This window comes from Megalobrama amblycephala, linkage group LG22 (genome assembly GCF_018812025.1).
Source record: "Megalobrama amblycephala isolate DHTTF-2021 linkage group LG22, ASM1881202v1, whole genome shotgun sequence".
NCBI lineage: Eukaryota > Metazoa > Chordata > Actinopteri > Cypriniformes > Xenocyprididae > Megalobrama > Megalobrama amblycephala.
The window spans coordinates 9,157,252-9,181,104 of NC_063065.1; the positions used below are offsets into that span (position 1 = coordinate 9,157,252).

The 23,853-nt window shown below is 36.7% G+C and overlaps 2 protein-coding genes across 10 annotated transcripts in view; one reads left to right on the forward strand and one right to left on the reverse strand.

Annotated features, from left to right (window-relative positions):
- Positions 1 to 891, reverse strand: part of plppr5b (phospholipid phosphatase related 5b) — an 83,405-nt gene extending 82,514 nt beyond the window's left edge. For 6 of the 9 annotated variants that reach the window (XM_048174823.1, XM_048174821.1, XM_048174822.1 and 3 more), the window contains exon 1: positions 98 to 252. The gene's annotated coding sequence lies outside the window, so the exon portion shown is untranslated. The other 3 variants (XM_048174815.1, XM_048174816.1, XM_048174818.1) reach the window with 3 other exon arrangements.
- Positions 892 to 2,440: 1,549 nt separating this feature from the next.
- On the forward strand, positions 2,441 to 22,889 carry LOC125258272 (phospholipid phosphatase-related protein type 4). The gene is made up of 7 exons (XM_048175168.1): positions 2,441 to 3,038; positions 7,804 to 7,989; positions 14,297 to 14,426; positions 14,915 to 15,110; positions 16,165 to 16,222; positions 18,996 to 19,169; positions 19,610 to 22,889. Exons 1-7 carry the CDS (start codon positions 2,961 to 2,963, stop codon positions 21,047 to 21,049), a joined length of 2,262 nt encoding a protein of 753 aa, XP_048031125.1. The 5' UTR covers positions 2,441 to 2,960; the 3' UTR covers positions 21,050 to 22,889.
- The last annotated feature ends 964 nt before the right edge of the window (positions 22,890 to 23,853 follow it).

Consider the following 23,853-nt stretch of genomic DNA (forward strand, 5'->3'; position numbering starts at 1 on the left):
TAAATAGAATTAAATAAGAAATAAACATTACAAATGCTGTATTTTCAATAAAGCCACAGGTGGAATGATGCAGTGACACAGTGAAATAGAGTCCTACCTTTGCCACTTTGACTTCAACGACATCAGGAAAGGACCCTGCTGGAGGAGGGAGATATTTAGTATTCTCTGCTGCTTGCCTCTCGCATTAGTTTGTTTTACTAAACTTTTAAAAGTACGATTCGTCTCTAGGCTATTTAAACCATTGGTTAACGCGAATTACCTCAGTCTGCTGCTGTTACTGTTCTGCGCACGCGCTTCTTCAGTTTCTAGCGCACTTAAAGGAGAATCATCCACTGCCTGTGTCCACTTTACCTCTCTGTTGGCAGGACATACACACCTGTAGGGTTTTGTTTCTGTACGTGACATAAGAAACGCTGTTGTAAGATTAATGTCTTTGGAATTAGAATAGAAGAGACCGAGTGTTCGTTTTTATGGCAAAATAGACCTCGATAATCGTGAACGGGGGTCTTGTTATCCCCTTAGGGGGGGTTAGTATTTTGCCACAATGACCAGTTAAATTCCATTATTGATTGATCTGGTCTGTACGCTGCACACGCATTACCTCCATTTAGTGACGTCAGTTTAAAGTAATAGCCTAAAACGCATTTGGATGAAAAAAACTGCAAAATTTTTGCTGCAATAAAATCAAACAAGACGTTGTCTCAAGCATGAGAGCACTTAATCATTGAACGCATATTGTTTCATGCAGTGAGAGATGTTTTATCGCACACATTTACATTTAATTCTTACGTGTAAATATTAGAAATTCACGCGAGCATTGCCAATCTGAAAACGCCAGTGGCCATTAACTTAATTGATCTTGCGCGCATGCGTAAACCACACGAATAGCATCAAAGAAAGGACAGTTGCTGCACTGTGCTGTTTTATTGCATTGTAGACTATTGCATTTTATAGCATTATTGTACTGCTTTGTATTGATTTTACAGGTGAAGTCAATATACAAGATCAGAATAAGATGACAAATTCCATATTACAAACATAGTTTACTCAATAAATGCAATATTTAAATATTTGACTATTTTATCTAGCCTATGGTGATAAACTGAAGAAAAATGTATTGCTTATAAGATGCTCTTTCATAGCTCATCATGAGACTTAATGGAATTCTCAGCCAGGTTTCAAAGTATCAACATAGTATCTAGATGATTCTGACTAATTCTTTAGGAAATAAAACAAACAAATAAGAAAAACATAGCTGAGTGAATGTCTGAATTCATATTGCAATAATCTAAAAAAGCCTTTGTTTGCTCTCCATTGAATCTCATTGCTGTCTAGGACAAACATTTGAGAATTTTAAGAGTTCATAGGCTAAACTTTTATTCGCCAACCGGTGCCATAGGTCAACCAGCTGCAAAGAAAGGACCATTAACTACAATAGTTGTTGTTGCGCCAGTGTGAACTAGCCTTTACAAGAATGAATAATGCAGCATATAAGTCACTGTCCTGTATACGGGATGACTAAGTTTACTTCAAAATATAAAATATTTTAGTAATCATCATAAATTATATATCATTTGAAAGCTTAAAACCTTACAATTCATCCTGTGAAAACCATTTTGAAATCGGACATTGCGTTACCATGGAAATTGCAACTCAAAATCTTTTCACAGTCTCCTCCCCCTTAGTGCGGGGTGTCATATTACGGTCTTTTAGAATCAAAACTTTTTGTAATCTTGACAAAATACATATCGTTGGAAAGGTCTGAGTCTCAAGATTCAATATTTTGTTATAGAAGTAATATTGAAAGAGAAATGTATGCATTTGTGACAGAGAAAAAAATGCATCAACATAATTCAATGGAGTTTGGGTGTCACCCGGTGGCTTTTTTTTTTTTGGTATAACGCCTAAACAAAATTGCATAGGAACCTAAATTTTTTTCATATCAACTTCAAACTTCTTCAAACTTATTGAGACATATGGCTTTAATTTTATAGCAATTTTGGATTAAAAACTATTTTATAAAAAATATAATAAAAATAGTAGCCTACAGTACATTTTCTTTACAGTAAATTTAAACTTGTAAAACTTTTTTATACTTTCATGTTTTGAAATTATTGAAATTATTACCTTGTCTGTATTCAAAAGTGTTCATGAATTCTAACAATTTAAGTTCGAATAGTGCATTTTTACGTCTAGGTTCAAAAATGGGGGGTGACAGTTAAGGGGTTAATTTTATATTATTAATAATTGGACTATTTAGCAAACATTTAGCTACAATGTTGTCTTCCTCTATTTTAAGCTATCCCTTTTAGACATGAATAACGTTTTATTTTCGTATTGCATTGCTCATGCATTGCATTCTATTGTAGCCTACTGCATCCCATTGAACTGCATATGGTATTGTATTGCATTGTGTTGTACTGTTCTGAACACTGAATCAACCCCACAAAAACATGAAAGCATGAATTGTCTTTCATGTGAAGTGATTTTCTATAGCAATATGTTGTTAGTGTGCATATGTACAACCTTCTTGTGGAATTAAATAATAAAAACGCTCCTTCATTTCATCCCGCATTCTACATAAACACGTTCAACGGTTACCCTCTATATTCGTGACATTATTAATAATTATGCGAATGACTGGAGGAATGTAGCCTTCAGCTTGTGCGCATGCGCGTCAGGACACAAGCCCCTCATCCGAAAAATCTGATGTCATCTTGCCGGCAATATTTTCCTCTCTCTCTGTATTTTCAATTGCAATCATATTCCACTCCAATACAAATAGCGCGTGCAAAAGGTGAAGGGTGTAGACTGTGTGTGTGTCGTTTGTTTCTGTATGAAACCACATCATGCATCTCCATGGAGCAAGAAGCAGCTGATCTAGACGGCTTGTTTTGCTGGATAAAGGTGGACGCTTAGGACACAACAGGTTATTAGCGTTTTTAAAGTAGAGAAATACGATGTCTGCGAGAGAAAGACTGAAAGAGAAGATGATAAAAGACAGCGTGACACTGCTGCCATGCTTTTATTTCGTTGAGGTAAGTGACTATCTGTTTACATTTGCACGTTTGATTTGATTTGACAGGTGACAACTTAGGATATCAGAATAACATGACAATTTCTGTGGATAATTATTTAGTCTATATGTTACAGTCATAGCTGAATCGATAAATGTAACATTTAAATGTTTGACTATAGCTATAGTGATAAACTGAACCTGAGGAGATTTTATGAGCCCAGGATGCTCTTTCATAGATCATGAGAGTTAATGGACTTCCCATTCAGTTTTCAAAGTATCAACTTTATGTCAGATGTTTCTGCTACATTCCTTAGGAGAAACAAATGTTTGAGTTCATATTGTGATTATATATATATATATTATATATTATATATTATATATATTTGCTGTCTAAGAGAAACAATCTAGCTAGACGTTTTGAACTTTATAAGCTTTATTCAACACAAAATTATATTTTTTGTTGCTGGTGTTGACAAAAGTAACAAATTAGATAATAATAAATGAAATTAAATATATATATATTTTATATACAATTTTAAATATTTAAAATTATTTTTAAATTCAATATAATATTGAGTAATTTATTTTAAATGTTTCTTTTTCTTCATAGCTGTTTGCAATTGATCTGAATCTTTGACTGTTTCTGGCTTTTTGAAAGTCACAGATGAAACATCAAACTTGGTATTTACTTTTCATTGCATATAATAAGCACAAACAAACAAAAATGAATCTCACTAGCTTTATTATTCTTTCCAAATTAAAATAATCAATGGGGGCAAGGGCGTAGATTTGGTTTCAACTTTGGGGGGGGTTGAACGTTGGTATGGTTGTATTGTATTGGGGGGGTTGTAACTGATGGATTTGAATATTGGGGGGGTTACATCCCCCCCATCCCCCCTATCCCCCCCCACAAACTACGCCCCTGAATGGGGGATATTGAAAGATACTGATTTTTATATTTCATGTTATTGAGCATTGTTCATTTCGACGTAAAGCATTTCTCTTTTCCCTTGTAAAAAATCATCAGTTTGATATGTATGACTAACTGGCATAGAGTGATGTCAGCACTGGGATGCTGCGCTTCTGTCAGCTCTCCTTCTTAGATGTTCGCCCCAGGAGGTGCTGCTCTGCTCTCCATGCATCATGATGGGGTTAGTGGAATATATGTAGGTCAGTGTGACATAAAGAATTGAGGCAGTGAAGCTTTCATACCGCACATGCATACACCGACACACGTGATCTAGTACTTAAGAGGAAGATCTAAGCGTGCACTCATACATTATGCAGGGTTGTGCTGAATCGGACATTTTCATTCATTTATTCATTCCTCCATTTGCTGTTTTTCAGTGAGGTTTGCAAAATTGTTTGTCAAATACCTAAAAAAGAAGGTCTAGAAGATCAGGATTATCATATCTGAAGGTTTTAAAGGGATATGATGCGTTGATTGACGGCTGGATTTTGTACTTCTCAAGATCTAATTGAAGTTTCCTCAGGTCACAGAAACCTCCCCGACCCAAGCACATGCTCTTATCATAACCGGTCCTTCACCAAGCGGACACCATCTGTACCTGCTGTGATGGTGCCTGTCCCACATGGATCTGATTGTAGCCACTAAGAAACACTATCCTCCCCATTTATAGCAATCAATTATTAAGACCTTAGTGTCACCTCTTCTTTTCATTTGGGATCATCTTAAAGCCAACAATAAATGCATTCACAACCCATTTTACTTCTGTAACATGATGTATTTCTGATTGAAAATGGATATTCAATCATAAAAAAATGTGAAGGATTTAATTTGATCCATTTTTTGCATTGAATTACCTGAAATCATCTTAATTATTTCACCTACGAGCAAATATTTGCAAAAATCGTTCAGTATATTTTATGGCAGACTGTTTTTGTTGTATTTACCATGGTAAGCCAGTTATTAAGAGCTCTTCATTAAATTTCTTTACAGTAGAGTGATTGAGGTCAATTTGCGGGCATTTGATATGCAGATGGTTACAGCAAGCAGCTGCCGTTCTGTGCTGATTCTGCAGAGTTGCGCTGTGGCCGACTGATACCACTGACCCATATTTTCTTCCAAAGCACTGGCACTTGGGACAAACCGTAGGAGATTTACAGACCAGCCGACCACAAGCATGACCGCCAAAGAGAATCATGACACATGATGGAACATATCAAAAGCCTAGGCTACTTTTTAAATTACAAATATTACGTATAGATTTTAAGTTTGACATACCGTGCATGTTTGATTTTTGATCTTACTGAGCCTTCTCCCGTACTCAAAAAAATATTTAGGCCTAAATTTAAAGGGGTCCTATTATGCTTTTTTACATTTTCAACTCTGTTTCTGAACTCCCTGAAACAGCCCGATTGTAGTTTTGAGTTTCTTCCGGGAATGTACACGTCACAATATTCCTCATTAAAATAATTCCCACCAAAGACATATGCAAATAAAAACTTTCAATAGTAGTGTGTTGAAACTCGCAGTTATGGTAAGGGGCGTGGCATTTCCAAAACACACTCAAAGCGGTTGACCAATCACAACACACTGTTCCAGGTGACCAATCAGAGCACATTCCGCTTTTCGGAAGGAGGGGCTTCATAGAGACAGGAACTAAACCGAGTGTTACTGACAGACTGGGAAGAGAGGTGCTGCAACGGTGTAAAATATGTAAAAAAAAAAAAAATGTGAATAAGCATGAAAACCTATTCTAGTAGACACCAAAAACAAAATCAAGACTTTGAATGTTTATAATTGCATAATTGATCTCCTTTAAAGGGTTAGTTCACCCAAAAATGAAAATAATGTCATTTATTACTTACCCTCATGCCGTTCCACACCCGTAAGACCTTCGTTAATCTTCGGAACACAAATTAAGATATTTTAGTTTAAATCCGATAGCTCAGTGAAGCCTCCATAGGAAGCAATGACACTTCCTCTCTCAAGATCCTTAAAGGTACTAAAAACATATTTAAATCAGTTCATGTGAGTACAGTGGTTCAATATTAATATTATAAAGCGACGAGAATATTTTTGGTGCGCCAAAAAACCCCAAAATGACTTATTTAGTGATGGCCGATTTCAAAACACTGCTTCATGAAGCTTCGGAGCACAAATGAATCAGTGTATCGAATCTGCTGTTCGGAGCGCCAAAGTCACGTGATTTCAGCAGTTTGGCAGTTTGACACGTGATCTGAATCATGATTCGACACACTGATTCATTTATGCTCCGATGCTTCATGAAGCAGTGTTTTGAAATCGGCCATCACTAAATAAGTCGTTATTTTGGTTTTTTTTTGGCACACCAAAGATATTCTTGACGCTTTATAATATTAATATTGAACCACTGTACTCACATGAACCAATTTAAATATGTTTTTAGTACCTTTATGGATCGTGAGAGAGGAAATGTCATTGCTCCCTATGAAGGCCTCACGGAGCCATCGGATTTCAACTAAAATATCTTAATTTGTGTTCCGAAGATGAACGAAGGTTTTACGGGTGTGGAACGGCATTTATGTATTTATGTAAGATTTATGTATTTGAATGGCATATCATTGCATTTAGATTTAACATAAACAAACCAATAAACTTAATTTGATGTATATTTTTCAGTAATACATTACATAAATGAAACTGGTAAGATTTATGCAAACTATTTATGCATAGTTTATTATAACTATTTGAATCTATGATTTTATTTAAATAATCATATTTTCAAAATGCAATTATTCAAATTGCTTAGAATCATCATAAATCTGTTCATTGTGTAAAAAAATACATTTATTTAAAAAGTATGAACGTCGTTGTGGAACAAGCAATATTCAGTTAGTAAAAATCTATGAGATTGAAAGAAATATGATTCATTGATGATAAATAAATAAACCTGGTTAACAAATATGTGTAAGTGTAATAGATTGATAATTCGTTTGACTGAAATGTTTACTTGCATTCACACTTTTCAGTCACTTTTCACTTTTTCCACATTTTAAATAACAGCATTTACTCTCAGTTGTGAAATGTGTGGCTTAAAAATTAGATATAGCTTTTTTTGTTCATTATTTGTTTTTAATTTAACATATTTTCTAACATTTTTGACCATATATATTGCATAAAGATAGTAGCTTTAATCATAAAAACTACTAATAATTATAATAATGCCTATTATGTTTTTATTTTTGTAGTCTAACAATAATTTATTTATTGTATCAAAATGCAGAAAAAACAACAATTAAAAATCGCTTACCAGACAAATAATATATTGTTAAACATAAAAATATAATTTGCATTGTATCAGCTGATCATAAGGTAATAATACAGTTGCTGAATGGTTATGGTATTCATTTACAATGGTATTTACATGGTATTCTAAGGTACTGCATGGTGCATGTCCAAAAAACATGATTTTTTTTCTTGTTTTAGCATGTTAAGCTACACAAATTCACCCCCAGCCCCAATGAAATCACATTTTCACCATGTGGAACTGTATCTGAGTTCATAATTTAAAAAGATCTTAGTGTGACTCCATATAGTTTTACTGCAATTCTGTGAATCTGTCACCATTGGTCTGTTTTATTACTGACCTAAACTCATTATATGGCTTTCATACACCTAGGATATCATTTATTTTGTAAGTACTGCCCTGTCTGTGTTTATTTTGCAATAATGACTGGCAGACTGTATGGTCATTTCCATAGGGACATGTTATGTGGACAATGTAATTCCCTGAAAATGTTTGTTGAAGAGTTATGTGATGTTTTCTCCTCTCTAACAGCTTCCTCTCCTGATCTCATCTGTGGTCAGTGTGTATTTCCTGGAGTGGACGGACATTTTCAAACCGGTCCGCTGGGGTTTCAGCTGCCACGACCGCAGTCTGAGTCTGCCTTATATCGAACCCACTCATGAGGTCATTCCCTTTCTCATGCTCCTCAGCCTCGCTTTCGCAGCTCCTGCTATTACGGTCAGTCTAACCCTTTACCCCTACACACACATACACACACTGAAAGATGTACTCATGTTTCTGGATACTGTACATTGGATGATGTCAGAGAGATAGGACACAAACTGTTGGCCTCTTGCTAATGTTACCTGCAAAAATGGCTAATGTGTCATGATATGTGTGCATTCAGGCACTTTGTGATTCACCCAAGCTGGACATGTTCCATTCTATTCGAACAATCATAGCACTAACGTTAGTCTCGCAGTGGCAGAGTTTTGGCTATCGGCATAGAGTCTGGTCTATTCTGCATCTTATTCCTGCCAAGAAACTTTCACTTAAAGGTGCCCTAGAATTAAAACTGGAATTTATCTTGGCATAGTTAAATAACAAGAGTTCAGTACATGGAAATGACATACAGTGAGTCTCAAACATCATTGTTTCCTCCTTATATAAAACTCATTTGTTTAAAAGACCTCCGAAGAACAGGCGAATCTCAACATAACACAGACTATTACGTAACAGTCGGGGTGTACGCCCCCAATATTTGCATATGCCAGCCCATGATCGAGGCATTACACAAGGGCAGCCAGTATTAACGTCTGAAGCAAGCAAGGACAACAGCGAAAAATGGCAGATAGAGCAATAATAACTGACATGATCCATGATAACATGATATTTTTAGTGATATTTGTAAATTGTCTTTCTAAATGTTTCGTTAGCATGTTGCTAATGTACTGTTAAATGTGGTTAAAGTTACCATAGTTTCTTACTGTATTCACGGAGACAAGACTGTCGTTATTTTCATTATTAAACACATATTAAACATCCGTTATCCACGGATCACAGCCTCAAATTCATTCAGAATCAAATGTAAACATCCAAATAAATACTATACTCACATGATCCGACGCATGCATGCAGTATGCATGACGAACACTTTGTAAAGATCCATTTTGAGGGTTATATTAGCTGTGTAAACTTTGTTTATGCACTGTTTAAGGCAAGCGCGAGCTCCAGGGGCGGAGAGTGCACGATTTAAAGGGACAGCAGCCTGAATCGGCGCATTTCTAATTATGCCCCAAAATAGGCAGGTAAAAAATTAATTTAATTAATTAATTTAATTTAAAAAAATCTTCACAGACACATTCAGGGGACACCTTAGACTTATATTACATCTTGTAAAAAAACATTAGATGGCACCTTTAAAAACTGTCAGAATAACATAGAGCATGCAAGCACGTTGTATTCAATGACCCGATTTTTAGTTACTGTATCCACTATTAATTTTATTTTAATTAAATATATTAGGTATACCGTCAAACCAAAATTTATTCAGACACCTTGAACATTTCAGTCATTAATACAATTTATTCACTATAGTTAAAAAAAAATGTTAATAAAATATGACAAGATCTCAGAGTTAAACTGTCAGAAAAAAATAATCTTAATTATGTCAGATAACACTTCAGCAAAACATGGTCTGAATAATTTTTGGTTGAAAATTTTTACTTTATTTTGCTATCCTCACTTACATAAATGAACTATAGTGTCCTGCACCCACTAGTAAAAATATATTAAAAATATCAAAAATGTCTATAATGTCAAAATGTCAATAATTTTTGGTTTGACTCTATACATACGTGTGTGTGTGTGTATATATATATACACACATTTATACATACTAATAATATAAGAAATGTTTCTTGAGCAGCAATTCAGCATATTAGTGTCACATTCATATTTAGTTTCTGTCTTGTTTGGGGCCTTATTTACACAAATCTGTGTTTAACTGAAAATGGAAAAAATTTTATACGTTTTATACACATACAGATCATTGTCATGTATACATACCCTTAGTTTTTTTTAGTTTAGCCATTGTCATCTTGTTGTTGCTGTTTTGCCTTATTCTAGTTCATTCATTAGTTGCCATAGTCCCTGATTAGTTCACACCTGTTGCCTGTTCCTTTCATTACCTTCCCCTGTGTATTCAGGGTATGTTTACATGACAACGATGTACTAAAAACAGAAACGTTTTTCCTTTGCGTTTTTCACGTATAGACGACAATGTTGTCAATACGATCGCCATTCACATGGATCCGTGAAAAGGACTAAAAACACTGTATTATGCTGCCAGGACAGTAGTTGGTGATGTCACTTTGTAAAGAAACAAAATGTGCCTAATAAACTGAACAAGTAAAGCCTTGGGTATACTTCGTTTTTTTTTAAACGCGTGCACTAGTGTACGCGCACAGTCGAGCACACAGCCTTGGAAAGTATACTTCATTTGACTGGTACGCATACACAGGCGTTCGACGCATGCACAATTTTCAGCAATCTCTCGCCATGAGTTACAACCCATGTAAACATCTTTTTATTCTTTCATGCTAGAGTTGTACAAATGAGGGTATTTTCTAACCTCTTTGAACAATCTCTCGTCTATCTACATTGTCGCTGTAGCTTGCATGTGTTCCGGTCTGTTCTGTTTATGCAGTTTTCTTTGACTACCTTGTGAATTGACGCCCCCAGGGCATGGTTGCCACCTTGTGGATAAACTAATTACTGCAAAAAAAAAATAAATGCGCTTGTGGGGCCTGCATGTACAAGTACACACGGTTACAAAAATCCAGCGGTGCGCATACTCTCCTGATAACGAAATTTGTGTCATGCGCACTGCACGCTGACCTACGCGTAAAAAGTGAACTATACTTTGGGCTTAATACGCATGCGCATGACATCACCATTTTCACAAATTCACATTTTTGTAGTTTACACCAAGGAAGATATTACATTTTAAAATATAGAAAAAAAAATCTTATTGACCCCAAACATTTGAACAGTAGTTTGTATATATTAATCAAAATAATTAATAACATAGCAAGTGTCTGAAAACAGTTGCACAGAAAAACATCAAAGAAATCTGCAGAAAATGTGTTTAGACTTTGTGATTAGGATTTCTGATTATTTCACAGACAGACAACAAAGCTAAAAGTGGAAAATACAGCTATGCTCATAAATATGTATTTGTCTTGCTGCTAAATGCGTCAAAAACTTTGAATATCTTTTCCAAACTGAACTGAAAACTCAATGACAGGACCGACTAGGATGTGAATGTAGGAGCACGTCCTACTTGAGTAAATTTATACAGTTTGCCTGTGGTCTATTATCACAGCTGACACACACCAACTGGCCTCCCCTTCAGAGCCTTATCTGACACGGTACAGAAAAGAAAACTTGTGCATGAATAGCTCAAATACACAATGAGATTTTCCTCACGCTACTCCATGAGCAGTGAGCTGTCAGATAGCATCTTTCTCTATGACACCTTCAGTACATCACTACACTGCCAGAATGTCTGCCAGCCCTCTGAGGATGCCCTAATGACACAGTGAATTTGCTGTTTTCTGCTTCTAGCTAGCAAGGAGTCCTCAGGTTAACTGCTAGTATTAGAGCAGATGAGTGCAGTTTCTCAGCAGGCTTTACTGTGGATTTATGGTAGTTTGGTTGTTCCCTCATACTGAAAATCAGATTATTTCACACTCAAATTCATGTTGAGTTCTTAGGGCAGATTACTGTTGTCTCGGAAACGTAGGATGGTTAAATGGTTTCACAAATGCTAATGGGCTCTTGGCGCTAATGAGTTGGTTGTGATTCTCGTCTCTCTGATCCTCTGAAATTATTTGTAGATGATAGTTACTTTAGTTAGTGAAAATTAAAGAGATAAACATAGACTGAGATCATCGTCACACTTGGTAAATTTTCTAAACTCACCGCAGGCATTTTTTTATATTAAGGGCATAAACATTTATCAAGCATGTCATCGCATTTTTTACATTTCATAAGATGAAATTTATCTTCAGGCAAAAACATGTATATAAGATTGAATATATCGTAATAACATGAATCAGAAGCAATCAAATAAACAAAAATCTACAGTAAAATACATCTAAATATACCCAGAAGGAAATTGTATTGCTCAGAGGTTTATGTCAACTTTGTCTCAGATTTTGCTTTTAGACTTCCTTAGGAGAAATACAAGCGCATCAGTATAGAGCTATAATATTAATGTGGATGGACAATCTGGCCTTTGGAGAAATTAATGAAAAATGTCCATACTGAAATCTCTGACATTCTTTTGTAGACTTTGCAAATCTGAGCAGTTTGAGACATTGTTCTTTTTTAAAAGTACAGAGGAGAATGGATTTTTTTTTTTTTTTTTCTTCAGGAAAAAAACTGTTGCAGAAAAGTAATTTTTCATTCCTACTGTACAGGATTGAGAAACAGAAAGCACTGATTGAATGACTAAAATGACTAGCATTACAAAGACACCCGATGTACTTTTCTCTGCAGCATGTGGCCTCCATGCTAGCTATTTTAGGTAATTAAATAATTTAGTTTGAGTTGCAGGCATAGAGAGCTCTGATCACATTTTCATCTTATCTCAACAAGATGTGCTGCAAAGAAATGCATAGCAAAGTGTCTAAAAACTCATTTTGGCTGTCAGGTAATGGTAGTCATTAAAAATGACCCACTCCGTCCTTTCCTTAGCCCGTTCTTGGTCTACAATCTGTTTACCTACATAGTCCAGATATAGCATCAGGCAGGAAGTGACTGCAGGCATTGAGACATCCTGTGGTTCCTCCAGGTGTCATGACACAATATCAGTGTCTGAGAGCCGAGTTGGTCAGATGGGATGGGATGGTGGGATCTGCGTGCTTCCTGGGATCCGATTCAGGTCACGGTGTGGCACATGGGCATGCCAATGTTTAGATCGTATCCTTAGCACCTCCCCCACTAGGCTGGAGCGTAGAGCACAGCCAATATCAATCCCATGATCCCACTGGGATTTAAACTCCTCACCTGGCGAACTACGGAATATAGAACAGAAGATTGCCGGCTGTTGAGTATGTGTGGTCTATATGGAGCTAAAATAAAAAAAAGCATCCAGTGCAATCCTAGTCTCACGTTACTAGACGTTTGAGGAACAAGTCATAATTACAATGTGTTCAAGTGTATTACAGTTTATTAAACGGGACCTATAATGCCCCTTTCACAAGATGTAATATAAGTCTCTGGTGTCCCCAGAATGTGTCTGTGAAGCTTAAGCTCAAAATACCCCACAGATCATTTATTATATCTGGTCAAATTTACCTCTATTTGGATGTGAGCAAAAACATGCAGTTTTTGTGTGTGTCCCTTTAAATGCAAATGAGCTGCTGCTCCCGGCCCGCTTTCCAAAAGAGGGCGGAGCTTTAACAGCTTGCGCTTCGGATGCTCAACAACAACAAAGCTGGAGAATCTCTCGCAGCCACAATGACGATTGTCAGTAACGGTGTTCAGCCTTACATTGTTCAAACCGGAGTCGAACACTGATGGAGAGACTCAGGAAGAAGTTACAACTTTTAGAATGCATCTGGACGTTTCTGAATGGTTTGTGGATTAATTTATGTAGTTGCTGTGGAGTTGTTTCAACTCATCTACTAGCACGTGCAGTCCGGCGTAAAATGACAGCATGGTAACAACACTCTACTACAACAACTCTTCCTCTTCTCTAAAGCAGCCCAACCTGGCCTCACCCCCTTTGTTGCATGTTCTCGGGGGCGGGGTTTATGTAAATTGTAGGATTAGTGATGTCACTAACCCAAGAAGAACTCGTTGTAGTCCCTACCAGCTGTTTGTTGTAGTCCTTAAACAGCGAATTCTTTGAAAGTAAATAACTCCCTTTGCATTGAACTTTGATCGTCGTAACTTTGCAGATGTTGTTTATGCTCAAACAGCAACATTACACACTAACTAAAGTTAAAAAAGTGAAACCATAATCAAGCACCCCTTTAATTTATTTATTTAGCTTGTGACCATTTGAGCTGAAATGATTCAACTCCATGAAAGCAGAACTTCACTGACTAATGTTTGTGCAGAAGTCAGTGGGTGCGTGAATTTCAGAAGACAGGGAGGTGAAACGACGGGGACAGATCTGGAGCAGATTAAGGATGGATGTGCCTTTGATGTACAGTGACAGCCCTGCTTAAGATGGGCATTAATACATAAGTGCGCAATGATCAAAACGGCCGCTCTCTCAACCCAAGTGAGAGCTGATTGCATTATGGCTCATCAAAACTGTGCATTTACAAGTAGACAAGGACATTATGGCTGTTCTGTTTAAAGGCATCTGTAGCTTCACTTCAGAGCTTCTGGATTTGGTGTCATGGTAAAAAGAACCTCCTGAAGAGTTAGTATGAGACCATTGAGTGCAATCTGAGAGGAGAGATATCCACCATTCTGAACATTTGATCCACTTCCACCTCTAACCTGGTGTGTTGCATGTCCACAGATCATGATCGGAGAGGGGATTCTGTTCTGCTGTCTGTCCCGAGCGCAGTGCGGAGGTGGAGCCGAAGCCGATATCAATGCAGCCGGCTGCAACTTTAACTCTTTCGTCCGGCGAGGTGTCAGGTTTGTGGGTAGGTCACATTTCTAGCAGATAATTGTCTTTCAATCCTTATTAGTCTTTATTCTGTTACCTATGAAGAACACATGTTACATTTTTGTGGCTGGAATTCTGAGGAATGAATTTAAAAAAAATTTTTACACAAAAGGAGAAGTTCTGAAGAATGTTCATGCTGCTACCTTTGATTACGCATTAAATGCACAAAACAGACAAACAAAACACAAACATATCTATCTCTCAGAATATGCATCTAAATATTCCTGGCAATAAAATGACAAAATATCTGTGGTCATATTGGTATCAACTGATAAGGTTTTTTAAAGTTATTATTATCAGTACAATAGGACGATTAATTATAGTCAAATGATCACGGGATCCCACATCATTTCTAGTTGTCTAACGTTAAAACAAAAGATTGATATATAAAATCATCCAATATACTGGTTATCAACTTAAAGTAATTATCAGATATCGGTGCATTAAAATTCTTTTTCTTTTCAGGCGTTCACGTATTTGGCTTATGTGCCACGGCTTTGATTACCGACATCATCCAGTTGTCGACGGGTTACCCCACCCCCTACTTCCTGACTGTCTGCAAGCCCAACTACACTCACCTCAATACCTCCTGTGAGGAAAGTTTCTTCATCCTGGAGGACATCTGCTCAGGATCTGATGCTGCTGTCATCAACGCCGGCAGGTACAGCTCTGATTCTTGGCAAACGGAGACCTAGATCTCTGTTGGATTAACAGTGCCACAGTCATGTGAAACATAGATTATCTTAACACCTGCTGATACAGACAAGTTGATAAAAAATCTTTAAGTACTAGTCAAGTGTGAATTCTTGACTCTCAGGAATTCATACGGCACAAGAGCCCATACAGATCAAAGCCAAGCTTCACTGCAGCCTAAGAATAGAGGCTGTAGTTTAACAGAACAGCTTTTGATGTACTTTTTTAATAAGGTTGGTTTTCAAAGGAATGGATGAGGCTGGTGACCATCTCTCCACTAGTGGATTCACTAAATAATAAAATACTGAAGTGGCTTATGAATTTCTGAGCATATGTATGATGCTGACACAAATACAAAGATATTGTTTACCCGGTTTATAACTCCCTCTCTGTCTGAACAAGATTCGCTGTTGTGTCAATTCCAGAACTCTTTATCAGACTAAGTTGAAACTTGGCTGTGTTGTAGACCAGCAAGTGTAATCTAATGGTTCTGAAAGTGTAAATAATGTTGAAGATTTTTGCATGCTTTCTCCAGACTTTTTATTTGCAATGTCTCTGTTTGTCAAAAATATACAATATAGCATATTATGCTATTTGTTGTTTCCTGCTTACGAGGCCGCTGTGAATGTTTATTTATCCTCTGAACAGTCAGAGAAGATGCAGACACACCATTAGGTTCAACAGATTCACCACACCATGGGAGTCTCCCAAAGAGCCAGTAGCCATGGGCATAAACAGTGTCTCTATAACATTCATATTAGTAATTACTAATTGCACAGACAGTATATATATATATATATATATATATATATATATATATATATATATATATATATATATATATATATATATATATATATATGTATATGTATATATATATATATATATATATATATATATATTTAAAGAGATGTGGATCTTGTATGCGCAATATGTAGGAATGTTTCAAAAGTGTCTGCTGTATTCTTGTTTGAAACACTTTTGATGCCAGAACTGATCGGAATTCCTTTCATTTATTTCAGAAAATCCTTCCCGTCACAGCATGCAACACTGGCATCCTTTGCTGCTGTTTATGTGTCGGTGAGTAAAAGTCAGGCATTCAGAAGTATTCAGGCACTTTCAATTCACTGTTCTGCTAGAGACTAACAGATAAAAAAGCTGCACTCATGTCACCTTCTGTGAAAAAGTGACCCTGATGTGTGGATAAAAAGGCTACAGCTCTCTACTGTTATTTGTGCTGCAACATCCGGATGCCTTCATGCAGTTTTGTGGAGCTTCTCAAAGTAGCGTTGACCCGTTTGAGTCATGTGTTTTTATGTGTTTGTATGTAATTGTCCATTCGAGGGTAAGAACACAAAAATGTGTGTCTTTACATGTTGAACAAAATGCTGTTAAATACCAAAAAAATAATTTTTCTCTGCTCTTGAAATCAAAACATAAAAAACTATGTGCACATTATAGAGTATACTGTATGTTGATATATGTTGACAATGCAAATAAAGGTATTTACATTTGCATAAAAATAATAAACTGGGTAATTTAGATTCAAAGAACTTGTTTACATGCACAATCTTACCCCAAATTTGCATAAAGAGCTGAAAATGTGTTTGGTCATGTAAATAGTGTTCTATTGTCAGTTAAAGGTCATAAAGGTCTAGACACTTATTTTTTGCCCATTACTCTGCATGCAAAAACCTTTACAGGTGTTCTGGCAGGTCAATATCTCTTTTTAAGCTTTAACATCAAACCTGACAATTTCAAAGTGTGGTTTTCAATCTATGTTGCTCCTCTCAAGCTCTAGGTCATTTGATTCATTACATAAAACAAAGAATCAACTGTTATTTATATTGTGCAGTTTTGCTTTAACCCTTCTGAATTTCCATTACAAGAACACAGTTTAACCCTTGTGCAACCTTATGGACATTTTTGTCCATTTCAGTTTTGTTTTTTGTTATAAGTGTGCCTTTGTTAATGCCAACTACATGAATTTTGGCTCAGGTGTTTATTTTTATTGGAATTTTAATATTTTACCCTCATTTCCTTCAAAAAAATCAATTTTACTCTCCGTATAAAAAATACTCACACTCAGGACCTTAAGGACAAAAATGTCCACATTGAAACCCATTAAAACTGCAATTTTTTAACCCAGGGCCATTTGACCATAAAATGATACAATATTTGCAAATAGGCATTCATTCTATCGGCAAAGCTTCAAATTTTACATTTTTAACATTTTTTACTAGATTGTACCATATTTTCAAATTTGCCATATAAAAGAAATACTCGCTTTATTTGTGTTTTCTTCTTATGCATATTATAGAGTCAATTTGAAAAATAATGCAGCTATAATTGTATGGGTATGTTGGTAAGGGTGTCAGAGTGTAGTTTGCATGTGTTTACTGAAAATTTAATGTGTGTAATTAGTTTGAAAGAAATGATATTGTACTGGCAATCAAAAATCCCACTCCATGTATGAGTCACACCCTTGGCAGGGTCATGGGCCATGTGAAAACTATGAAAAAGGTCAAAGAAGGTTAATGAGCTTTGAGGTTTTTCTTTTTTGACCAAACACACATCTTAATCCTTGATTGCACTTTTTCACTTGTTATTGTTTTTGTACGGAGATAAAAGGTGCGCTTGAATTTGAAGTAGAAGTTCAGAAGACCCTAAACACGTTGTTTTAGTTTTCACCACAAGAAAATGCTGATTGTTTAGTCTGGTAGATTTTATACAAAGTTTGAGTTCACACAGGTGTTCTCACAGCCAAACCTATAAATATGTGGTGCTTGAGGGGTTGATCATTTAATTGTTTGCAAGATGAAGAGACGTTACTCAGCAGAGGAAGCTCTAAAGCTAGTGTTGCCCACTGACAGTGAGCACACAGGTGCATTAGAAGATGAGGATGTAAAGAAACCAATTTGTAAAGCGTTAAAATTCTGAAAATTAATGAATGTTTGGTAATTATGAATAGAAGAGATGCTGATAAAAAAATAAAAAAAACAGTCAGTGAAAGTGGAAAAAAATATTAATATATATAATATTTCTATGACAGTTTTTTAGCATGGAGATTTTTGTCCATTATGGACCTAAGTGTTAAGATTTTTTACAAAAACTGACACTACATAAAAAATATAAATGCCTCAAAATTAATGTTGTTGTTCTTCATTGACACACCCAAGAATCTAATTCTGCTTAGCATTTAGTTTATGAACTATTTTTAATTTTTTCATAAAAAAAACACCTATGGCATTATGTAAACAAATCAGTATTTAAAGGGTTACAGTTCTTAAAATTAATGAATGTTTGGTATCTATGGATAGAACAGAAAAAAATGACATCAGTGAAAGTGGAACAAAATATTAATAAATCATATTTTTATGACAGTTTTTGGACATGGACATTTTTGTCCATTTTGCACCTATGTGTAACTTTTTTCTTTTCTTTTTTTTTGATGCACAAGGGTTAAGCTGTTTAAATGATCTTACACATTGTCGTCTTAACTACAGTCAGTCTAATAATCTTGAGTCAGTGGATGCTGACTCATGTCTCTGGGAACTCTACCAACCAACTCACAACCCTAGGGTCTACCCAGTCTCAAAATACACAAATAATCTAAAAGCACTTCATTGGTGTAGTGATAATGCGCTCTATGATATACTCAAATCAGCTGATTCATGTTCCCTGTGGTTAATTCATTTTTTTGTTATATGTTTGAAGATCATTATAATTATCAAAGTGTCTATGTTCATTTGCAATGAAAAGCGGATGGTTCTGGCTCACTGCTACCTGATTCTGCTTCAGCTTGGAAACATTACAGCAAATCTGTGATCATGATCATCTTTTTCTTGCACAGATGTACTTCAACAGCACACTGACGGACTCATCCAAACTGCTGAAGCCTCTTCTGGTCTTCTCCTTTATTATCTGTGCAATCATATGTGGCCTAACCCGCATTATTCAGCACAAGAACCACGCCATTGACGTTTACCTGGGCTTTCTGCTTGGAGGGGGCATCGCTGTTTACCTAGTGAGATGAATATAGGCAGTTTATCATATATTTGATAGCATTTTAAAGAATCTTCGTCAGATAAATAATCATGGTAATGCTATTTACTTGCATGTCTACAACATGAAACATGAATGCCATGATTTAGCCAAACTAGGACTTGTTCCTGGATCAGATCTTTGTTGGTTCTGGAACAACATTCCCATCAATCATAAGCCAAGCTGGATACTGTAGCTAACCCTTTCCTTTCCCTAAAATCAGAAGGAATCAGATTTTTTAAATTCTCCAAACTCTGGCCTGAGCCTGACCATAAAATCAGACAGTTCACAGCAAAGTTGTTCCAGGACCAAAAAGGATGTTGATCCAGGAATATGTCCTACTTGGGTATATTGTGTTAAGCAAACCCATATTATTAAGTATGTTGGGAAGTACCAATGAAATATTGTGTTTTGTCTGTCCAGGGTTTGTTTGCTGTAGGAAACTTTCAACCGAGCAAGGAGAAACAGACGAGTCAGTTTCATGTTCGGGATTCTCGTCGAACTATGGCTGACCTGTGCCATCAAGGTCACCACCTTCCTGCCAAGAGTTGCAGTGGAAGTGACGGCCTCTCATCTTCATGTTCTGAGGGCATCCTGCACCGCAACGCCCAACACCACCAGGGCGGACCTCTTAGCAGCCTGAAAAAAACAAGCAGAGATGTGGAGGTCATCAATACTCGCAGCCCTCCACACAAGGAGAACATGGTGACCTTCAACACCTTGCCCAGAGTACATACACCCGCCATGGATGAGTCTGCCTTCCGGAATGCCACCATCCACACATCCTCGGTAGATTCTAGTCGATCCAAGCAGCTGTTGCTGCAATGGAAGAGTAAGAACGAGAACCATAAACATTCCCTGCATGCCATGGAAGGTGGACCAGGACAGTCCCCTCCAAACAGCATGGATGTCCGCTGCAATTCTGAACCCTCAGCTGTGGGAATCAACGGTGAACATCACGGACCTGGAACCCCATACTTAAAAATGGCCACTGGAAGTACAACACTACCAAGCAACCCCAGCGGGATTGCCGGCGGTGCTCGGATACCCATGCAGTCTCGGCCTGGTTCCTCGCAGTTGGTCCACATCCCAGAGGAGACACAGGAGAACATGGGCGGTTTGGCGAATAACAGTAACGTCCGTGACAAATGGTTGAAAAGCATGGATAGGACTGTGGAGAAGGGCGGTGAGGTACCGATGGTTAGGACTAATTCTAATGGCCAGCCGCGCATCATGCAGGTCATTGCGATGTCCAAGCAGCAAGGTCTCTTGCAGGGAAGCTCTCCCAGTTCTGAAAGCAGCAGCCACACCAGCTCCACAGCACCGTTGCAGCGCTACAAGAGCCTAACTGAGGAGTCCGGAGGTCAAGGCAGCACTGGAGCAATCATTCGGGTGGAAGCCCATCCGGAGAATGGTCGACCCCTGGTGCATGCGCACTCCACGGATGGAAGTGGCTCCTGGACGTGGAAGTCCCAAAGCAGCTTTAGACAGTCATTTGAGCTAAACGACTTGAATCGGGACTCGGAGAGCTCTGAATCCGTGAGGGATGGGAACAGTTCTACAGATAGAAAGAGCTCTACGGACAGAAAGAAGAATGGCTCTAATGCTCCTAAAGTCGTAGCCGTGCCAACTGTCCCGACTGTCCCTATTGTATCTACAGCAGGCAGTGACCACCATCCCAACCAGACCATTTCCACCATCCGGGTCACTCCCATGGAAATGACTGAATCTGGTCCTGGGAGCCGCGACTCCAGCTTGCGAAGAAAAACCAGGATCCTCATCCCTGAAAGAGGAAACAGTCCAGATAATACCAGGAACATTTTTTACAAGGGAACATCAACCACCCCAGTTTTCAAAGAGTAGTCAGTCAAATGAAGAAACTAGAAGAGGTTGGTTGGTTGGGTTGCTATGTTTTACACATCTCCAATGACATTATGCATGAGATGATTCACTGACTTCAAAATATATACATGATAGCAAGAAAAGCACAAAATTCAGGTTTTGGTCGCAATTCTGTTTACTTTTGTGCTAATGACATTGACAGTATATCACATGGAAATGGTCTTACCTTTTGTGACACTGTGAAGATGAAACTGTGACTGTGCCAAGTTTGAACTGCAACACTGTATTTAAGTATTTAACATCACAAATATCTTAAAAAGATTTTTCATATAGTCAAACTTTAATATACATCATTCACTCATTCATACACTGATAACTATGCTAGCTGAAACTCTTATTTTTGTATTCTGTAAATAACTTTTAAACTTGGTGCTGCCCAATTCTTAGAACATTATGTAAAAAATGACAAGTAAAAAAAAAAAACAGATGTTGAAATAGAAAAAATATTGTTTTCCAATCTGTGCATTGCACTCCTGAAAACTGTCATTTGAACTTCCTAATGACCATAAGTGCTTAGAATATTCTCTGTAGCAAATGATAGTCATAAAATGACATGCACTTCACGTTTACTACTTGCAATACAAATACTTTAAATATGTATCTGTAGGAATTTGTACGTAAAAAGTATGTTCATGTATATTTCAATAGACACATAAAAGGCTTATGTTTTAGAATTTGTCCAAACAAAGATATTGTATGTAACCGTGTCTATCCAAACATAAAAAACTATACTTTACATACAAATACCAATGAATACAAATGAGATTCATTTCTTCCAGCTAGTGTCTATCTTCCACTCTTTTCTCAAATGTATATTTGCATAACAGAATTAATTTGACTTTATTCCAAAATATAATTCTGATTGTATGTCAGTTGTTTTAAGGTTAGCTGCATTAGTAGCAAAACAATATTCCACAATGATTATCTAACTGTGGTTATACCACTGTGAGCTCCAGCTTTTTAGGCCAAACAGTCATATTAAATGTTTTATATACACTTGAGTAGCCCACAAAGAAAAAAGAAAAATGGCTTTACTGTTCACAAAGAGATTTGCAATGAGCAAGAAGTGGCTCATTAAATCTAGTGTCATCTTAGCTGTTAAAAACTACAGCAGAGACATTAAATTCCATGTTAATTTACTGTGTAACTTTTTATAAACTGTAAATTAATGTGCCAAAGGGTATTTTAAAGAGAAGATTCTGTTTTGAAACATTTCTATAGAAGTCTGTATTCTTATAAACCACAAACTCTTTCAGCACAGCTGTAGCCAATGCATGGTAGTTTGATATTTCACATTTATTTTTGGTTTCCTTTTTGTAAATTATGCATTTGTGTAGAAGCTGCAAGTGTAACTATTTATACTGAATATAAACTACTTGTTGACAATCTTTATAGATAAAGATATTTTAAATCACACCAGAGTACACTGTATGTTATCTCTAACATGTCAAGAGATTGTTGGATACCTGTTAATGTGCGCTAATGATTTTAGAAATGCATTAAGCATGCTGGTAGCAGTGTGTGTGTTTTCCGAGGAACATTTTACTCTGTAGCACTCTGTGTAACTGTCATCGACACAGTGACGTGAGATTCAGTTTGAATAGGAATGAATCCAGTCGAACCTGTTACAGTGATGTTACGTGTTAATGTTGCTGCGGCCTGGCTGAAAAATTATGTCAAACTCTGTTAATATACAAACAGTTTGTTTCTAATGTTACATGGTTTTGTTTTACTCCAGTAACAGGGTAGATGAATAAAAACTGTGCTGTATCAGTGTTTGAATAAACATTTGCCATTTAAATCTGCTCAGTGTCTTCAATCATCAATTGGCTCAGCATTTGTAATGGCACTTCGCACAAATTGGGTAAGAAAAGGTCAAACTAGATATTACATGAGGTGTTTTATTTTCTATTTATTTTATATGAAGTATACCCTTATTTTTGAATTTTATGTCTGAATATAATTTAAAACCCAATTTGTGTTTTATTATGACATTTAATTGTTGGATACAGTCAAAATCATGAAGACTACTGAAGTGGGACAGGGCAAAGTCTTAAATGTCAAAATTTTAATGGGACATCAGTTTGTACCCTATTCTTGAAAAGTGCCTAATACTTTGTTTCTTCGTCACTACTGTCATAAATATTGATAATTATGACATGCGAATGATTTGTCTGTGAGTGAAGAAAAGTCAACAGACAAACACGAATATGCATGTATTGCGTTTGAAATTTTAACTTTTTACAAATGCAAATGAAGGCATAACAAGTTTAAACTGCTGCCTTTGGTCTTTTGTCCATCCTCGAAAATACACTCTGTCAGAAAATTAGCATGGTCAGATAACTCACATCCTTTCCCCTACACCATTCTACGTCAATTGCATTAAGCAAACCAAAGCTGGCATGCAATGCTTTATCCATGGCTATGCATTTAATGAGGATGTTTTAAAAGAAACATTAATTTCACACCAGATCAAGAACATTCAATGCCACACAAACACAAACTAAGCTCCCTTCATGATGTGGAAACGCTGGTCTCGTTAAGACTGCCATGTGTAATTATCATCGTACAGTAAAAAAGTAGGTCAGTGAATTGACCTAAATTGAATGTGAGCGCTGCCAGATACAACTCGTCTCTGATGAACCCATGAAGTAAACCAAAGGAAAATAAACCACATAAACTCAACAATGGCAGCTCTGTTACAAAGAAACACTTGTGTAGACCAGGGGTGTCCAATCTTGCTCCTGGAGGGCAACTGTCCTGCA